We start from the raw sequence: 20,118 nt of genomic DNA on the forward strand, positions 1-20,118 counted from the left end.
AAAATAATAAATTTTTGTATTTAATATTTATTCTTAGTTATAAAAAAATTAACTTTTATTTCATCGTGTAATATTTCAAGTAATATGAGAAGATCTTACTCTATTTCAATATTATATTATTGAGGAATTATATTTTGACACCTCACTCTAATTTATATCTACACTAAAATATTAATATTTATAAAAAAAAATTTAAAAAATAAGAAAATGTCTTTTAGACAAAATATAAAATATTAAAATAATTTTTAAAATTAAAAAAATTAAAAGTAATTAAAATATTAATATTTAGTGGGATGTAAAGTGGAGCCATGAGTGGCAAACCATATTTACCTATATTTTTTTTCAACTTATTATTGCTTTAGCGTCTACTAGTTGCCTCTTCCTAAAAAAAATAAATGCTATGAATTTAGCTTCTAATTTGACGGTCTCCACCTTGTTTGACGCAAATATAACGGTAATGTATCTATAAGCTTTTATTATTTAGTATCAGCTTTTGGTCCACTCTAACATGCATTTTTCAAGTAAGTAGAGTGTGTGGATTTTTTTTGGTGGATTAAATTCTGGATAATGCTACTATTAATGCAAGCTAAATACAAAAGTGACGTGTAGCTAGTTTACGTATTCAAAATCTATCAGAATCACCCTATATGGTTACAAAAATTGAACTCTGATGCTCTTAAAAGGAGAAAAATACAAATGACGAATAATAGGAGTTGAATGGTTAAAAAAGATAGAAATGATTAGATATGAAGAAAAGGTTTTGAAAAGAAGAATTTGGTAATATAATTTGAATGTTATATGAAGTGGTGATGTAGCCTAATAAATAGGGGAGGGAGGCGAATATTTGAAACAGAAATGCATGTTGATGAGTTTGAAGCGGTTATTGTACTTAATGAGATGCATAATGTCACATTTTACAAACATCCTTAGATAATTTGATAGGTTGTGTTGTGTCAGTACGTGTGTTTGTATGAACCTTGCAAAATTGAGGACCCAATCCATCACATCCTCATCCATGAATATCCCACCATTCTTGTTCTTGTTCAGTGGGTAAAATACAAAAATCACTTTCATCTCCATGCTTCTGTACTACACAATCTCAACCGTTCATTTTAGGTCAATAGCTCCAATGCACTGTCTAATCATACATGTTGCTCCCATCTCTACCATCCTCATCAAAATATAAGGGGGCCCTTTGCTTCTTATTTAAACTACCAAACAAAATTTGTGAGAGAAGGAGCTATCAACAAACAAAGCTTCAATTACTACGCAAATTCGAATTTTAGCCATGAAACAAACTAACTATTGTTAGAGTTTTTCTACTTTCTATTTCTTTTATGGCTTGCAAAATTACTTTTCGAATCTTTTACTAAACTTTCCTTTTATCAAAAGTGTTTAGCAATCAAATAATTTATCTTTCAACACTTATATTAACTTTTTTTTTACTTAAAGAGAAGTTTAAAGGAAAAAGACTCCTCATTTTAAGAATAGGACAAATTACTATTTTTAAGGAAAAACTCCTCCATTCCATTCCGTCAACAAATTGGTTGAGAAATTAAGCTAAATTAAGATTTTTTTTTATAAAAATTATCACGTTAATTAATTTTCTAAAGAAATGTTATATTTATAATTTATTTCCTCGTTTACTTACTTGGTGTTTTTATACATTTGCATAAACACACAAAAATATCGACCATATAACAATAATATTGTATTGATTTCAATCTAAACACGAGAAAGTGTGTAAAAAAAAGTAACACCTAACACACTTTGTAATATGACTTGGTTTTTAAATTCTTTCAATTTGATTCATTTTAGCCCTCGATAAATCATAGCAAAACAATCGTATTCAAGAATTAATTCACACAATTTACTATCAATGACTAAATTAGGTACGTCTTCAAGGAGCATTATAGCATTTTAGTCGATGGATTTAATTCATTTAATTGATACATGTCTTTGTATTTTTTAAATAAAGATTCAAAATATTATTGTAAAATATCACCTTCCCCTTTTTGGGCAGATGGGCTTAATTAATTTTACTCTTTTTCTTTGTTCACACAAGAAAATGGGGGTGTAGAAGCATGATGTACAGACCCAACGATTAAGACATTTTTTTGACATGAAGTACTCTTTTTAGGCAAATGACAAGTTCACATAACCCAATAACATGCTGATTTAAAAAAAAAAATACTTCATGGTAAAATCATACTTTTATGTAACTTATTCTTAAATAAAAAAAAAAGTGATTTTAGACGAAGGACATTGATATTGAGTGTCTTCAAGATACTCAGACAAAAATTAAAAATAATAATTCTTTTAATAAAAATCATAGAAAAAAAATATTGATCACATATTTCTGTGCATCACAGTAAGAGATCTTCTTCTTTTTAACACCAAACATAAAATACTTAGTACAAGTATAGAAAGAGGTTATAGTCTATTTACATATAAAACAAATTAATAATAATATAGAGGTTCTTCACGAAAACAATTTTCTACATTTTGTGAATATGCTTCCTTCAATGGAGACCTCCAACATCTTCAACTGTTCCCATCCTATTGACTGAAAAGGCAATGATTTCGGGCTATAATCTGAATATCATAGAGTTGCAAGGATTCAACCTGTTATTTTAAGCCCAACAAAGAAACTTTACATACTGAATTTTTTGCCATATTTTTTATATTGAAACACACATTGATTCTGCTTATACTAAACACTCCAAATACTTGTGAAAAACAAATCTGATTTATGTTGCCAGAAGTGTTCCTTAGCATTGCAAACCAATGTTCAAGTAAAACATATAACCTTTGGTGGAGTTCTGCATATCAAACTTAGGTTTTGGATTTTTGTGTTGAGATGAAGGGAAATGGTACTGCAGAGCACATGGGTTGGCAGTGTGCATTTCACACGACCTTCATCTTATTCAACAAATATTCATCTAAATTTCTTTTTCAAGTTTTTTTTTTTTTTGTGATGAGTGTAAAAACCTATGACTTGTGTCACTTCGATATAGATATTCACGACATAAAAAAAATGATTTAGATTCATGGTATGATATATTTTCTTTCTTCCGTAGATATTTTGTACGATTGTTCAATAAATCAAGATATTGGATTGTAGGAGTTATAAATATTCCTTCCATGGGTGTATGCTTAACTTTTTCCATTTTGTATCTATCAAAACTCACAATCCTAGGCTTTTATTGGAAACAAATGTAGAGTTAGTTATTTGATCTCATAAGCTAAGCAAATTTTATTCCCTTTATTGATTTGTGGAAATAATTAAGTTCTTAAGATATACACAACAACATTTATGTACTATTCAATTTCAAAGTCTCCTTGCACATGACAGTTTGCGTAAAGCTTAATAAAATAATAACTAATTGTGCTACTTGATTGGTGGTTCTATTATACACTTACTTAATTCTTATACTTGCAACCTAAAACTTCGTGGTTGTTATGGATTCTGTGTAAATTAACAAGTTCATGGCATGTGACCCAATATTGACAACATCTCAACAACCACCCAGAAACAAATCTTTTCATTTCAAAACCCTTCATAACATAATATATATATTACCACTTTTTGGTTTTTATTATCAATATCTCTTTTCTCTCCAAAAACTTATTTTCCACTTCTTTGTTCTCAACTTATCATGAAGGCCACTCCACCAACCAATTAGCGTCATTGAAACCAAAGCCACTAATAATAGATATTAATACGTATCATCGGTTTTAGTACATCTTTGTCTTGGTTTTTTATTAATCGCCAATTTGACTATCTAGCTACCAAAGCTTAATAAATAAAAAGTTGGCAACAACAAAATTTGAACACAATTTAATGACAATGTTGAACGAAAATTCAATGATACTAATTAGTTTTCTTTTTTATGGTAGGGGCAAGCATTTCAGTGCTTATCGACTAATTAATTCGTAGGGGACAAACAAGCAAATCCAATTCATTTGCATTCACAAACAACCAAAATAAAGTTTTTTAAGCTTGTTTTTATTTTTAATAGATAGATATATACACAAATAAAAAAGAGGTAAGATTTTTTTGTTATCAGCAACAATAAGCAATATATACATAAGAATCACAACTCGTATAAAAAAAATGGATACATCCTTACATCACACACATTCCTACCAACAATTCAAAACTAGCTCTACCAAAAACTACAATCACACAACAACTAAAAGCGAAACAAGACAATTAAGAGGAATAAGACACCAATCAGGATAAAAAAGACAAACAGAGAGAAATTTAGAAGTAATCTAAGACAAAATCTTCAACTGAGTCAAAGAAAAGATCTCAGAATAGTTCAACACTCCACCTCAAAAGAGGTAAGATAGTACTCTATTTTATCATTCTTATACAAATTTTTAAAATATAAAATAAAAGTATAATTTAGCTTAATGTCCTGTTGAGCTTCCCATTCTTCTAAACTATGACAAGAGATTTTGAAAAAAATATTAAAAAATACACTTTAAACCTTTCTTAATCTTATTATTAAATAAACTTATAAAATAAAGTTTTACCTACTTATATATTATTATATATTACAAATTTTCAGTATGATAAATTTTAAATAATTCTTATCATATTAAAAAATATACTTTAAATCAAACTCAACTAACTTAAAAAAAATATTTACACTAATTTATATATTATAAAAAAATTATTATCTTTAATGGATATAACATCTTAAAAAAAATACAAAAATTTCCAGTGTCTTATAATTTTTACATTTATTCACATTGTAAAATGTAAGTTACTCTAACAATTCTTAGGTATTCTTTACTCTTTTAGTCCGTGTGTGTCAGAGGATTATTTTGTTTGAAAGATTCACACACTAGTCAAATCATTGATACGCGATGCATAGTGAATTTTATATTACAAAGGTGTGAAGTGGGTTTGATTAATGAAAGAATATAAGACATCTAAAGAAACAGTTTGAATCTGCAATTTGCAGGTAGATTATTCAATAACCAACTGTGGAAAAAATGTGACAAACTTGGAGTATGCAAAATGATGGGATCTCTTTCATAAGAGTTTGTCAAATTTGGGTCATGTGCATCAAGAACTCCAAATTCACTTCTTTAAAAAAACCTAAAACCTTTGACAAACTTGCATCATGTGCATCGAGAACTCTAAAAATTCAGTTCTTTAAGAGTACCATATCCTTCAACGATCTCATTAATTATATCCATTAATTCTCCAAGTAGAGACTATTAGATGCACCTTTCTTTTTTTCATGAACATCTGTAAGTGGGTCCAAATTTCACAATGCAACCTTAATATTATTTTCAAATTATTAGCATTAATTCATGTTTACCACTTAATTATAACTATTTTAAAAATTTTGATATCCCCATTTTGTTCGTATATTTATTTTACTATATTAAAATTTTGAGATTTTAAATATTTTATCAACTTGGTAAATTTCTTACTCATCCACTGTGAATAACGAGAATTTTTTAAAAACAACTTAGAACATATATATCATCATTTCGTTAATTAGACCTAATAAACTTCAATGCTTTTGAATGTTTAAAAGTAATTATAGAAGACTCCGTTAACGATAGTAATTAAGTTTTGTGTTTTTTAATGGGTTAAATATTTTTTTTTTCATATAATATGAAAATGATTTTTTTTTTCTAATCTAAAATCTAGACTTTTTGACTGTTTAGTAAGTTAAATTATTAAAATGAGTATTTATTAGTTTTTTTATTTTTTTATACGTACAAATCAAAACGAAAGTTGACTATATTATAATATTATAATATTCAAGTTAATAATGAATGAATATTAAATATTTTATATTTTATTCAATAATAAAAATTTGTTTAACATTAAAAGAAAATTGTCAATGAGTGATTCCAATAATTTTTTTAAGCATAAATATTAAGCAGGTTTACAATTTTAATTAGGAAAAAAAAATTATGATAAAAGTATAAGACGAAAAATATTTTTGATTTTTTCTTTAATTTAGTGTTTAATCTGCCAATCTTGACTAACGTGCCACATGTCAATCATTAGAACGAATAATGGGCTATTAATTACAGTTGCATCTCTTATTTATGATTTTTTTGGTTGAAATAAAAAAAGTGATAATACAGAAGGTGTGTTTAGGATCCTCTGATATACAAATTTTTTAAACAGCTTGCTATTAGTCAAAAAGGGTTCATGGAGTTTGGTCATGTTACTCTATCATTTAGTATTAGTTATTCTCGTTAAGATGATTAACAAATACCACAGAATTAAAATATTACATTAATCAATGATTGGGGATTATGGTATACGTAAATTAGTGCAAGACGAAATATTTGATATTTCAAAAGCATCGGTATTCACGTAACCATGTTCGTAAAAGATACGATACAATTTTAGTAAATAATGGGATATACTATTGATTTTAGAAGCAACAAACTAATAAACTTTAATAAAGTGAGTGCTTTTATTTTTCCATACTTTTCTCCTATTTTTTTTCTTCTAAATACTTAAATTCTACCGAGTAAGAAGCATTAATAACATTCAAAACTATTAAGTATTATAGTCATTAATAAGTTGTTTAAAAGGTATTAGTGACAATTCCTACAAAGTCATGAGGCTGAGGACGGGGTGTTAGAAAGGAGGTTAGGGAAGAGAATTTTGTGGTGAATTTCAAAGAGTAGGAAAAAGGAAATTCTCGAAGGACCAAGAGATCCCACGTATCAAGTTGAAATAAAGAGAATAGCCTCAACAAGATCCTAAGAATGTTAGAGAGATTATGAATACCATATTTGAAGCATTTGTTGAGGGAGACAGATCGAGTTTTATGAGAAAAAAAAATCTCTGAAGTATCAACTTGATAATTAGGCTCTCATATCGTTCTCTTACATTATGCTTATTAATGACTTCTACATCAAGAATCCTACATAAGATTATTAAGTTGTTATCACCACTACACTAGCTAATTGGTGGGTTAAGAAGATCCTTATTGACCAATTGTTTATATACGCTCAATACATTCACATTGCGTAAAAAAACAATTTAAATATGATGTCTTTTAAAGAAAAATTATGGAACTAGTATACTTTCTTATGATTTGTGTGTATATTATTAAAACTCGAAATTGAGGAACATAGAACTTTTTTCTTTTCTGCAAGATTTTATATGTGGTTAAATAAATGTGAACTCGTACTTATTAGAAGTGATTTTCTTTTTTTTTGGTGTGGATTTATTTACATGTGCCTCTTAATTATCGGTTCATGTGTTAGAAAAAATATTTCAAGTATATATAATAAAAATGAAATGGTAGATATCATGCTTTTCAGGGTATTATATTTATATATATTAAAGTCTATAGCTATAGCTATAGACATAGATAATAGCAGAAACAAACATGAAAGTGTGGGAGCATGAAGAATGTAGCATTTCTTCCCCCTAAAATTGGAGGTATCTCTAAGATTATTATGAAAGGAACAATGATAGAAGAACTAGCATACTAAGAGAAAGCTTAGACTACTAAGAGAAAGCTTAGACGTACATGAAGGGAACAAGAAGTCACAAGATTTGACATTAAAAGATGCAAATATGGACAATAAATCTCAATATCTCAAAGGATTCACCAAATTATTGAGTGAGAGATTTCCACCAACACAACAACCTCCTCTCAAGTTAATTATATTATTTTCACTTGTGTAAATAAAAATATGATTAAGTATTGTCAAGTCAGATTATATTTAATCTTCTTTAAATCATCGCAATGACATTTTCACTAGCAGTAGAGTAATTTCAGGAAAAAAAAAATCTTTTGAAATTATTCTATAAAACATCTTAAACTAATGTGATCAGAGAAAGTCTAATTCTTTTATATGGGAAGTCTTCAAATGAGATTAAAATATTTCAATTTTTTCAAACTTATCAATCTTCCATTGTGTAATAAGTTTTAGAATCTTTGACTTTTATTTTGAAAATATTATAAAACATCATGAAAAAAAGGCAGTAAAATTAACTAAGTACACAGTAGTATACATAACTTTTTATGAAGAAGTTATCTAATATTATTATTATAAAATATTTATTGTGATCTCCGCACATGTATTAAGTCAATTATAGTATTATAGTATAAATGCAACAAGTAGTGGTATCTAAGTGAATTTGAGATATTTTATAATTTTTATTACCTTTAATTAAAATTTTATAACAATAATTTAAAAATTATATTCAATTTTATTAAAATAGAAATTACAAGGTCAAATAATAATAAAATAAAATTGAATTGTAAGCAGTGATAATGAACACTAAAATTCAATTTCACCTATTTTCAGATTTAATAAGAACATAATCTCTTAATAATATCATTTTTATTTTAATAGTTAATTCCTTAATTATTAAATTATACTCTTTCTATTAAAAACGTCAACTTAACCAACTAATAATCTTAATTTTACTATAGCATATTAATTTTACTACACCATATACGATTTTAGGTAAGTTAATTCGAATTCGATTTATACCATATTTTCAAAAACATAAGATGAGTGATCAAGTCATATGAAATTAAGCCTAAATTCAATCTACTAGCTTGAATAGTAAAACACACAGAATATATATATATATATATATATATATATATATATATATAAAGAAATAGAAAGAAGTTTGATAAACTATATTCAATTATTTAGTTGTTTTTTTAAAATAATTTTATTTTATATTTCAAAATTCACTTAATTATAACTTTTTTTATTAGAAAAATAAATAAATAATTAGAAGAATTATGAGTACTCTTAACCTTGATAAAAAATTTGCTACAAGAAAAAGGCTATGTGAATGGAAAGTCTTTTAACTCTTAATAAGATATAAAATTTACATACTCTTAATAAAAGTGAAATGTCTATTAAAATTTCACTTCGTGCAAAATTTTGATAATTTTTTTTTTCAGTGTTCACAATTAAGAAAAGTTAATCTCTTCTAGGTTCTAAAAAAGAGGTTATGGATTGAGTTATAATTAACTACGATTCTAGTTTTTAAAAGAAGAAAAAAATCATTTAAGAACTTATTTGCTTATAAAAAAACATTTCAATTATGTTCATAAACTTAAGATTTGAATCTTATGACATGAATGATGATGTTCTAGAATTTTAGATAAGATTTTAAATAAAATTTTAGATCATAAAATTGAATTTTTTTTTTAAAATTACAGTATACATAACGATTCTACACTATTTTATGGTGTTAAAAAAAATAGAGACTCAAAGAAAACAAGAGTTGTTCTTCAATCTTTACCCATATGTAGTGATGGGAGCAGAAAAATTAAAGAGTATAAGATATGGTTTGGTGAAGATGCCTAATTATTTTATTTGGAACACTTGCTTGTTTAGACAGATAGTAGTATTGTCTCGGAATCCCGTTATCAGTAAAATTAATTATTTTTATACTGATTAAAAATAAGAGTTAAATTTATTTAATATTTTTCTAAATTATATTTATTGAAAAAAGGATAGTTAGGTTTAAAAGTAAGAATACTGGATAAAATAAAAAAATGGAAATTTATGTATATGAATTATTTATTATATGGTAGCAGCATTGATGTAGCATTAATTGGAAACAAAAGATATGCATATCATGAAAGATCCGGTGGTGGGCACTTACGCATGATATCATATGTTCAACAAATTTAATGCATGCACATCACTACATCATTGTGAGTACCGAGGTAGTTATGTGTTCTTTCACACCCATTTCTTCCTCTGTCATTTCCCCTTTCATATCAAAATATTACCTCCTTCCAAACACACCATTTCTAACCCTTATTCATACATAATCAATCAAAAAGTCAACAAAGTTAACCTAATTAACAATAATTAACTTTATTTGTTTAAAGATAAAAGTGAAAAACAATTTATATATACATTTTTAATCCATCAATAATTTGATTTCAAGTTTATTTTTTCTAATTAAGAACTAAAAAAAGTTTTATTTATTTATTTTTTCTCATTTCTCCAACCACATAACATACAATAAAAAGGAAAAACCCATAAATAAAGGTAGGTTTTAAATTTTTACAGAGGAGTTTGAGTGTTGTCTCCCAAGACATGGGCAAAGACCATACCAAAATATGGTTTAAACTAGAGCTATAACCTAGCAAACTTTATAGGTGCAGCCTCGTAGCCATCCATAAAAAGCCCATCACAACACAAACTCAAATTCTCATTCTCCACGGAATCCTTCATCACTTTTTTTAAAGCTTATCTTTATTCTTTCTATTTTTTATATTCATTTACCCTTTCTAGTGTATAGTCCTTATAACATTTCCATTTTTCATGACTTTATATATATAATTATGACTATAGTACGATGTGCCTCTGAAAAATCATTCACTTCAGAAGTCTTCGTAAACCCTTCATATTCAAATCCACTGCTAGTCTCTAATCATTATTTTGTTTTCCTCTTGATTACATTTCAATATCTCAAAAGAAATAGATCGATTACTTCCTTATTTAACAATGAAAGAAAACTGATAAAAATATAAAGTGAAAAAGATATAGTATATACTCAGTATTATTAGTGCTATAATTCAAATTCTCATCCTGTTTTAGTAATTTATGTACAATTATTGAACTGTAATATCGATTTAAACAGGCTGGAAGTAGTTTTTTTATGATCATGCATAGATTTTGAATTCATTTTCTTTGCAAATGCTATGTAATGGTTCCTTTAATTTATTTATTAAATTAAAAACTGAAAAACAAAATAATAGTTAACTTTCAGTACTGTAAGTAATATTAACATTTCCTGAAAATAAATGCAAAATAATAATAATAATAATAATAATAATAATAAAATATAAAAAAGCATAGTAGTAAATAGTTAATCTGTGGGATATATAGTTTGATTTCTGGAAAGTTGAGGATTGAGATTTGACGCACGCAGTTATAGGAGTGGATTTGTTTTGTTTTTGTTTGCTATGCATTGCACGAAGGAACACACGCAGGTACTGCTAGTAGTATACGAAAACGTCATCAGCTTAGGGTTTTAGATGCGAAACGGTGTTGAAAGTCGCACCGTAACCTAATCTTGCGACATGCGTGTCGAAATTATTGACTCTTTGATGATACTTGCAGTCAAATCTCTCTCTCTGTTATGTTCTTTTGGGAAGGCACCAACCTACCTCTGCGAGGCTGTGAATTCTCCGCCTAGGTTTCCTAGCCTTAAGAAATCTACCCCTACTGGTTCGTTTTGGTGGCTCTGCATTTGTCAACAACGACTCTACCTAGCTCTTTATTCTTCATTTCCATTACTTAATAAATAATCAACACCCTTTCCGAAGCCATTAACAAACCATTCTGCTCCATTTTCAACAACACTTTTAATACTGCTACTCTATAAACTGGTTTTTTTTCATTTCCTTTTATTTGTTTTCCTTTAGACACTTTTTTAAACAATTTTGAATTATAATAAGTGTAAGTAAAGTTAAAATGTGGTAGATAGGTGAATAATATATGATTGAAAAGGAGAAGAGTAGGGAAGTGAATTATTGAATGTGAAAATAATAGAGAAAAAGTAAGTGGGTAAATGTAAATGAGTGACATTGTAGGGCAAGCCCCATGCAGAGAGAAGGGGGAGGGTATGGCCTGATGAATGTAGGGTCTGTGTGGGAGGGGGGGGGGGGGGGGCTTTCTGCGTAGGTCTCCAAACTACTGACACACCAAGAAAGGACGGGTCATGTGGATGTCTGAAGAGTGAGGGTTTTATTATGTATTGTAGTAGTAATAGTAATTCTGACTTTTTCATGCCAATTAATGTTTTCACCTTTCTGTACTCTATTCTACGTTCCCCTACCTCCTGCATGGAGTAGAATTAGTAGCAGTAGTGGTGTACTTCAAAACTTAGGGTGACATCTAGGTTTTACTGTTTATCATAATTACCACACTGTAATCCGAGGTTAATGTCAGGGTAAATTTGGACTCCACCAATAATTCAAACCCACTGATATATATGCATATAGTGACAGTGTGTAGTAAAAATTGGAATTGAATCTTCCTCAGTGGTCCCACTTTGATGCCATTGCGTGTTGTTGACGGTGGATGGAGGAGGTGGTGATGCATCAAACGGCCAACGTTGTGTTTTTGAGTTGAAGGGTTGAGATGAATGTTAAGAGAGTTGAGGAGTGTGTGTGTGGCACGTGTTGGTATGCGTGGAGGTGTCACAGCACTACACAGCTAACAAGGTGGTGTGCATGGGAACTGCGTCATCTGTTCGCTTATTCACTTCCCCTCTCACCTATCTCAACAACACACTACTTAATCACAAATTATTCTTCATTTTCGTATTAATTATTTTCTTTAAAACTATTATTTCATAAAAACTCTTATTTATTTTCTATGATTATTATATATTGTAAAAGGAATATTCTAAATAATTAGCGCACCAGCAAACTTCACTTCAAACTCAAATCCCCTAGATTCAAACGTGATTTAAAAGTTACACTGACAAAACTGATTTTGAAGTCTTGTCGATAATTTATACTATCCAAAACTCCTGAAACGATTTCAAAATTGAAAATAATCAAATTTGGAGACTTTAGAAGGAGTGTGAAGCATACAAATCTTAGATTGGTGTTTATTTGATTTCAAAATAGGAAGAACCCAATTACTAGACAAAATTGTACACAGTTGAAATTAAGATAATGAAAAGTGCAAATAAGACGGAGATTTGAGTTAGTGAAAGATTTTTAGCATTGAAATGGAATAATTATTAAAAGTTTTGAAAGTGCAATATTTAATTCCCCGAAGTTGTGATGCAGGAATCACGTTTGTTCTTTAGTGGTTGATCTTTAGTAGGTTTGACAACAGTGTGGGGGATATGTTAAAGAAGAATAGAAATGATTAATGGTTAAAATATATGAAATGATTAATGATTAGTTAGATAGTTAGATAGTTAGGGAGAGGGGGGTGGTAAAAAGCTTATAGTTATGGTGAAGTAGTAAACGATGGGTTTAGGTTTGATTTGTTTAATTATTGGTTGTAGATGTAGATGTAGATGTAGACGGTAATTGGCGTCACTATTCTCCTTCCAAAAGCACTACACCATATATAAATATGCAGAGGAAGCAGGCCTTCCTTTTTTGTACAAATTACACATATACAGACACATAGAAAGAGAAAGAGGGACAGATCTCTCTCAAGGCGTTTAATTGCAGACATCTTTTGGGTTTCTCGATATAAGGGAGAGAGAGATACAGAGAAGAGAAGAGAAGATCCAAAGAACCATATCCCTCAACATCTCCTTTTACCTCAATCCATCCCTTGAGTTTCTTTGTCTCTTAGCCTTATTTTCGTTTCATCCCATGCCCCTCTACCAAAATTCGTTTGTCTTCTGTGCCACCTTCAGATTCATCAAAACAAACAAAACTTGTTTTTTCCCTATCTTTCTCTCCTTTTCACAAAACCGATAGAAAGGGATCGATTCTCTGTATATTCATTCATATATATTCCTCAGCTCAACCTCTCGCTGTAAACATGGGTACTGGTTGGAGGAGAGCCTTCTGCACCCGAGACCCCGCTTCTACCATATCGGATAAACACCCCGCAAGCCCAGGCCCAGGCCCCAGCCCAAGAAGCTGCGCTCGCTTGGGTTTTCTCTCCGGAGGAAGCAACCCTTCCACCCCACGCTTGCGGTGCACTACAATACCAGAATCTGCTTCTCAAACAGTTAGCGTAAACGAGAGCCCCAGGGTTGAAAGCAAGAACACCCCCAGAGCAACCAAGTCTCCGAAAACGGTGTCGCTCTCAAATCCATCTTCACCGCGTTCTCCTCTCAAGCTCTCCCTCTTCAAGAACAGTTTCAAATTCAGGGTATGTTACGTTGTATGTATATGCAGTAATAAATTATAAGAAATTGGTTGAGTGAATGGTTGTGATTTGTTGTGGTTGAACAGAGTAGCTGTGGAATTTGCTTGAACAGCGTGAAGACGGGACAGGGTACGGCTATTTACACTGCGGAATGCGGTCACGCGTTTCATTTCCCGTGTATTGCAGCGCATGTACGCAAACATGGTAGCCTGGTGTGCCCCGTCTGCAACGCCACGTGGAAAGACGTCCCACTCCTCGCGGCGCACAAGAACCTCGCTGCAATATCCGCCACGCAAAACGACGTCGCCCAGAGGATCACCCAAAACCCCAATGCCAACGTCAAAAAGACAACAGAACCCACATCCCCCGTTTTCAAGACCTACAACCACGTGGAGCCCCCACCCAAGCATTCAGATTCGATTCGGTCCTACGACGACGACGAGCCACTCCACTCTCCCACCTCAGGCGGAAGGATCATTCCTATTCCCGAAGCCGACGAGAATGCGGAAGAAGACGACGAAGAAGACGCCGGCGAGTTCCAAGGCTTTTTCGTCAATACCAAGAATTCCTCCTCAAAATCATACTCTGATTCCTTCCAAACAACTGAAGGAGATTCCAGAACTGTTCAGGTGAAACTCATGCCAGAGTGCGCCGTTATCTCGGCTTCCCGAACGCACGAGACCTACGCTTTGGTGTTGAAAATCAAGGCTCCACCGCCGCCGCCTGCACCACGGAGCAGTGCCGCGTTTTCTCAGCGTGCGCCGATAGATCTCGTCACCGTCCTGGACGTTGGTGGAAGCATGACCGGCGCGAAGCTGCATATGCTAAAGCGCGCGATGCGTTTGGTTATCTCATCGCTTGGCCCCTCTGACAGGCTCTCGATCGTTGCTTTCTCAGGAACATCGAAACGGCTCTTACCGCTGCGCATAATGACGGCCCAAGGTCAGCGCGTGGCTAGACGCATAGTTGACCGGCTCGTGGTCGGTCAAGGCTCGAGCGTAGGCGACGCATTGAGAAAAGCGACGAGAGTGTTAGAGGATCGCAGAGAGAGAAATCCGGTGGCGAGCGTTATGCTGTTATCGGACGGTCAAGAAGAGAGAGTTCAGAATCAAAGGGGTAACAGTAGTGGCAGTCAGAGGAAGTCGTCCACCCACATGTCGTCGACGCGGTTCGCGCATATCGAGATTCCGGTTCACGCTTTCGGGTTCGGGGCGAAAAGTGGTTACAGCCAGGAACCGGGGGAGGAGGCGTTTGCGAAGTGCGTGGGTGGGCTTCTGAGCGTGGTGGTGCAGGACTTGAGGATTCAAGTGGGGTTTGAATCAGAGGCAGTGGAGATGAGCGCGATTTACTCGTGCAGTGGAAGGCCCAGTCTGCTGAGCTCAGGGGCGGTGCGGCTGGGGGACTTGTACGCCGAGGAAGAGAGAGAGCTGTTGGTGGAATTGAGAGTTCCCGCGTCGTCAGGACCTGGGACCCACCACGTGATGGCTGTACGGTGCCTCTACAAGGACCCTGCTAGCCAGGAGATCGTATACGGTAGGGAGCAGGGTCTTCTGGTCCCGCCGCCTCAGAGCCTGCGTTGTTCCGGTACAAGGATCCAGAAGCTCAGGAATCTCTTCATAACCACCCGAGCCATTGCAGAGTCCAAGAGGCTTCTTGAGCACAACGCTGACTTCACCAGCGCGCATCATTTGCTTGCCTCCGCCCGTGCACTTCTCATGCACTCTAACGCCGCTTCGGCTGAAGACTACGTGCGCGCCTTGGAGACTGAGCTGGCAGAGCTTCACTGGAGAAGGCAGCACGAGCAAGTTCAGCAGCAGCAGCAGATTGTGCAACAGCAGCAGCGGAGAAGAGGGAGTGAGAGAGAGATGACTTTGGTGGACGAGAATGGCGAGCCGCTTACCCCCACGTCGGCTTGGAGAGCCGCCGAGAAGCTGGCTAAGATGGCGATGATGAAGAAGTCTTTGAACAGAGTCAGCGACTTGCACGGCTTCGAAAACGCTAGGTTTTAATTTTCATTTTTAAATTATGTTTTCTTTTTATTATTTTAAAATGTAGAGACATATGAGAGAGAGAGAGAGAGAAGGTAAGAAAAGGGGATGGGGCCCTTTCTGCATTGGAAGATGACCACAGAGAAAAGGATATGGCCCACTCTTAAAATGGCAGAAATTCATTGGATGCATCCTCCATCATGTCTTTCTGTCATGTGCCTTTTATATACACTCTTGTTTTCCCATTTTAATCATTTGCTTTTCAACCACACAACCCAGAACAAATCTAAACTCCGCTGCTGCCACCTTCATAAGGGTAGTAGACACTAGAAAGAAAGTTGTAAATGCCATTCTAGTAGTAATCTATAAAGTCTCTCTCTTTATGCTTGCCTTTTCCGAAGTCGATATTGTCATGTTTTAAGTTTTGTGTTGTCGTTTTAATGTAGTGGGTTTGTGCGGCTAATAATTAAGTAGCGGACTAGGAACGAGGCTAAAATCATCTTTTGGGTGAAAAACATGGCAGAAGACAGAACTTAATGATGAACAAATGATTACATTCCATGGCAACATGATGCTTTTTCAGTTTTTTTCATCTTTCATCCAACTACCCTTACCTTGGCAATTCAGAAATGAAATTCGAAGGGGCCCAAAGTTAAATGCAATCATAAGCGTTACACTGAGCTACGTGACAAAATAAAATAAACGGAGATAGGTCTGTGGGTTTCATTTCAAGGTGGTAAATAAGTAGTAGGTCCTTCTACAGTTGGAGATGAGATGTCCAAAGCAAACACACTAGGTACATGAGATAAACCTAATGAGCGAGTGACGGAGAATTTATGTATGCAATACATGCTATAATCTCCTGCGCTCATGGGTAGTGAATTTTATACCTGGAAAAAGTGATGGTCGGGGAGTCCAAAAATAAAGATGATAGATAGAGGTAAAGTGTTTGAATGGAGAAGAAATTTCCAGGTAGTTGGTGGGCTCAGAAGTAGATATTGAGATTATTTGATAGGTAGGGATGGATGAGTGATGATAAATGGAGAGATGAGGGGCCATTTTAGTTAGTTAGCATCAAAGGAGGATCTGGAACAGAGATGTCAGGTGTGGAGCCCAAATAGGAGTCTCAGTTGTCGAATCCATCACCATCTGGCCGTCTTGTTCTTGGTCCAGTGGTGTTATGGTTTATTCTTGGTAGTGTTACTGGGAGTATAGGAGGAGGAAGAGGAGGAGGTGCCTCACTCACCAAGCTACCACAAACAACAACAACAAGGCTAATGCTGTTTTAACTTTGATCTGGTCCAGGCCTACGCTACGGAGGAGCGTGCTTTTTATGTCAGTTTGTGTTGCGCTATAAATAACCCATGGGCTGCTACACCCTAGGGATCAAGACTTTATCTTATATATATCAACTAATCCAATTATACCACTACGTTTCTTTGCCGCTGTTTTTAGATCAGAGAGGAGACTGAAAATGAAAGAAAATAAAGGAGAAGAGACTGTCTTTAGATTACCAAGATTAGGGAGTGAAAAAAAAATAAGAAAATAAATATTAGTCGGTGGATCTGACTAGTCGAGAAGGAATGAAAAAAAAAACAATTAAGATAAAGTGAAAAGAATAGATAAAATGATATATCTAATAAAATGATCAAATTGTCTTTATTGTTATAAATTAATTTTAATTAAATATTAAAAAAATATTATTATTATTACTATTTTAAATATTTTTATTATTTTTATTTTTATTAGTATTTTTTATTTAATGTATAAAGCATTGTAAACATTATTATTTTTAATTATTTTTAATTTATTATTATTACTTTCTTAATACCTTATTAGTATTATTTTAATATTATTATTTATTATGTTATCTAATATAGTAAAAGTCATAACTGCAGTGCAGACACATCATTACAGTACCATTGTAACACCATCACCACCACACCACTATTATATACTATTACAACATATGAAACACAATAAATAACAAGGCATAATTGATTATATAATGCATAATCAATTATATAATTGATTATTCATATTCTTACACTTATAATTGATTGTATAGAGTCTAAATTTGATATTGTCTATTATCAAAGTATTTCTCAATATTTATATTTAAAGATATTAATATTGAATAAGTGAGAATAAAAAAATGTCAGAGAATCACTTTTTGAAAGGATATAATATTTATTAGTAAATTAGGTTAATAATAAGACCAGATATAGAAGAGATAGAGGAGAGATCTTAGTATATATCGGAAAATGTACAAAAGAAAAAGATAAATTATACACTAGTTAAGAGTTCACATATTTTTGGCTATATTGAATGTTTTAGGTCTGAGATCACCAAGACTTTTATATGGAACATTTTGGCGTCCATTTTGGAGCAGGTAAAATCAATCATGTACTGCATAATCTTAAAGTTTTGATCATCATGAGGGCAACACCATGAACTACACCGGAGGAGGAGGCAAACGGAGCACCACTACCTAATGCAACTCAGGTTGTAATAAAGATGGTGGAGACAATTAGAAAGCAAAACAAAGAACAAGAGGAATTCAAAAGGGTCCATGAGGACTTAAAAAGGAAAAGTGTAAAAGCAAGTGAAATGATGGAAGAATTAATAAGGGTATAAGAGCAACTTCAAAGAAGGAAGGAAGAACTTCAAAGGCAGATCAACAACTAGAACATGGATGGTCGGCCAGAGGAGGACGTAGAACTAGATTTTCAACCATTTTCAAAGCAAATTTTGAGTGAACCAATTCATCGGAACTATGTCTTTCTGAAAATCAGACTGTTTATTAGGAAGCAAGAACCGAATGCCCATATAAAAAATTTGAGGGCCCAAATATTGATTTGCGGAGGATCGGATGCGGTGCGATGTAAGACGTTGGTTGGGACAACATTGGATTGGTTCATTAATTTGCCAAGAGGATCCATCACATCTTTGGAAATATTTACCAAGTTGTTTGTTGCCCATTTGCGACAAACAAGGCGAAGCTTGTAGAAATAGTGGATTTGTTTGAAGTCAAGCAATCAAAGGAGGAAATAAAGCAGTTTTTATGTCGCTTTAATGAGGTTGTAGTGCAAATTCTCCAAGTGAATGAAGGCATGTTTGTAGAAGCCTTTATTCGAGGACTTCGGACGAGAACGTTCGGTGATACAAAGAAGACCACAAGACATGGTGGCTATCAACCTTAGGGCGACATCTCATATCAAAGCAGAAGAAATTACCATTAAGAAGAGGGAGGAAGAAAGCATGAGCGAAGGATAGAGAAGGAACTTTGAAGGGAAGGAGAGACGTCGATCCCTATGAGGTTTTAAGCCATTAAATGAAAGAAGAGGACGAAGGTTTGAATGATCCCCATTATCAGATTGTTTGTTAATACTTATATTTAAGGACATTATTATCAAATCAGCATAAATAAAAAATTTCCATATAATCAATCTTTAAAAAGGATACAACATTTATTAGTGAATTAGGTCAATAATAAGGCCAGATAAAAAAGAGATAGGGGAGAGATCTTAGTATATATCAAAGAATGTATAAGAGAAAATGACAAATTACACACTAGGTAAGAATTCACATATTCTTAACTATACTAAATGTTCTAGGTTTAAGATCGTCAAGACTTTTGTCTGAAACAGATTGTGATAGTTACAATGCTCGAATATAACAAATATTATTGTGTGCTTCTAAGAGTAAACATCTCAATTGCTAACATTTTATCTATATTTCTTCTTCTTTCTTCACACTTCACACCAAAATAAAACATTTTGTCTTTCTCTCTTTGCATTTCTCCTCATTTCACAAGAAACAAACACACAACATTGTCACATTTTCATCTATGTGAAGAGTGGATCACGGAAAACAAACACATCATAAATAAATGTTGCCCCTCTGCCAAATGGTCCTTAAATAAAATAATTACATCAATATTTCCTCAACTTTAACTTTTGATATTTGTTTCGGTCTTTAGATATTAATAGAATATATTAACTTAGGGATATTAATAAAATATATTAACTTAGGGATTAAATAGTTAAATATTCAATATTTGAAGGTTACATCAAGTAGTTTTATTATCTTAGAAACTACTCTGGAGATATATTGATATGGTTTATTCAATAATTTATTTCTTTTTACAACAATTTATTAATTTTCCTTTTAATTAGTGATAATCTAATGTAAAAAATAATAATTTGTGTAGTAAAAAAAATGGTGAAATGCAGCTATAGAAACCCTAAACAAGTAAGTGTTTTGTTGGCTCATATTCACGTGG

General features: G+C 32.6%; 1 protein-coding gene across 1 annotated transcript; it reads left to right on the plus strand.

The window, feature by feature from the left end:
- Positions 1 to 12,991: 12,991 nt before the first annotated feature.
- On the plus strand, positions 12,992 to 16,233 carry LOC137822753 (E3 ubiquitin-protein ligase WAV3). Its single transcript, XM_068627744.1, has 2 exons — positions 12,992 to 13,848; positions 13,932 to 16,233. The coding sequence occupies exons 1-2, from the start codon at positions 13,513 to 13,515 to the stop codon at positions 15,852 to 15,854; spliced, it is 2,259 nt and encodes a 752-aa protein (XP_068483845.1). The 5' UTR covers positions 12,992 to 13,512; the 3' UTR covers positions 15,855 to 16,233.
- The last annotated feature ends 3,885 nt before the right edge of the window (positions 16,234 to 20,118 follow it).

This window comes from Phaseolus vulgaris, chromosome 9 (genome assembly GCF_000499845.2).
Source record: "Phaseolus vulgaris cultivar G19833 chromosome 9, P. vulgaris v2.0, whole genome shotgun sequence".
In the NCBI taxonomy this organism is placed as follows: Eukaryota; Viridiplantae; Streptophyta; class Magnoliopsida; order Fabales; family Fabaceae; genus Phaseolus; species Phaseolus vulgaris.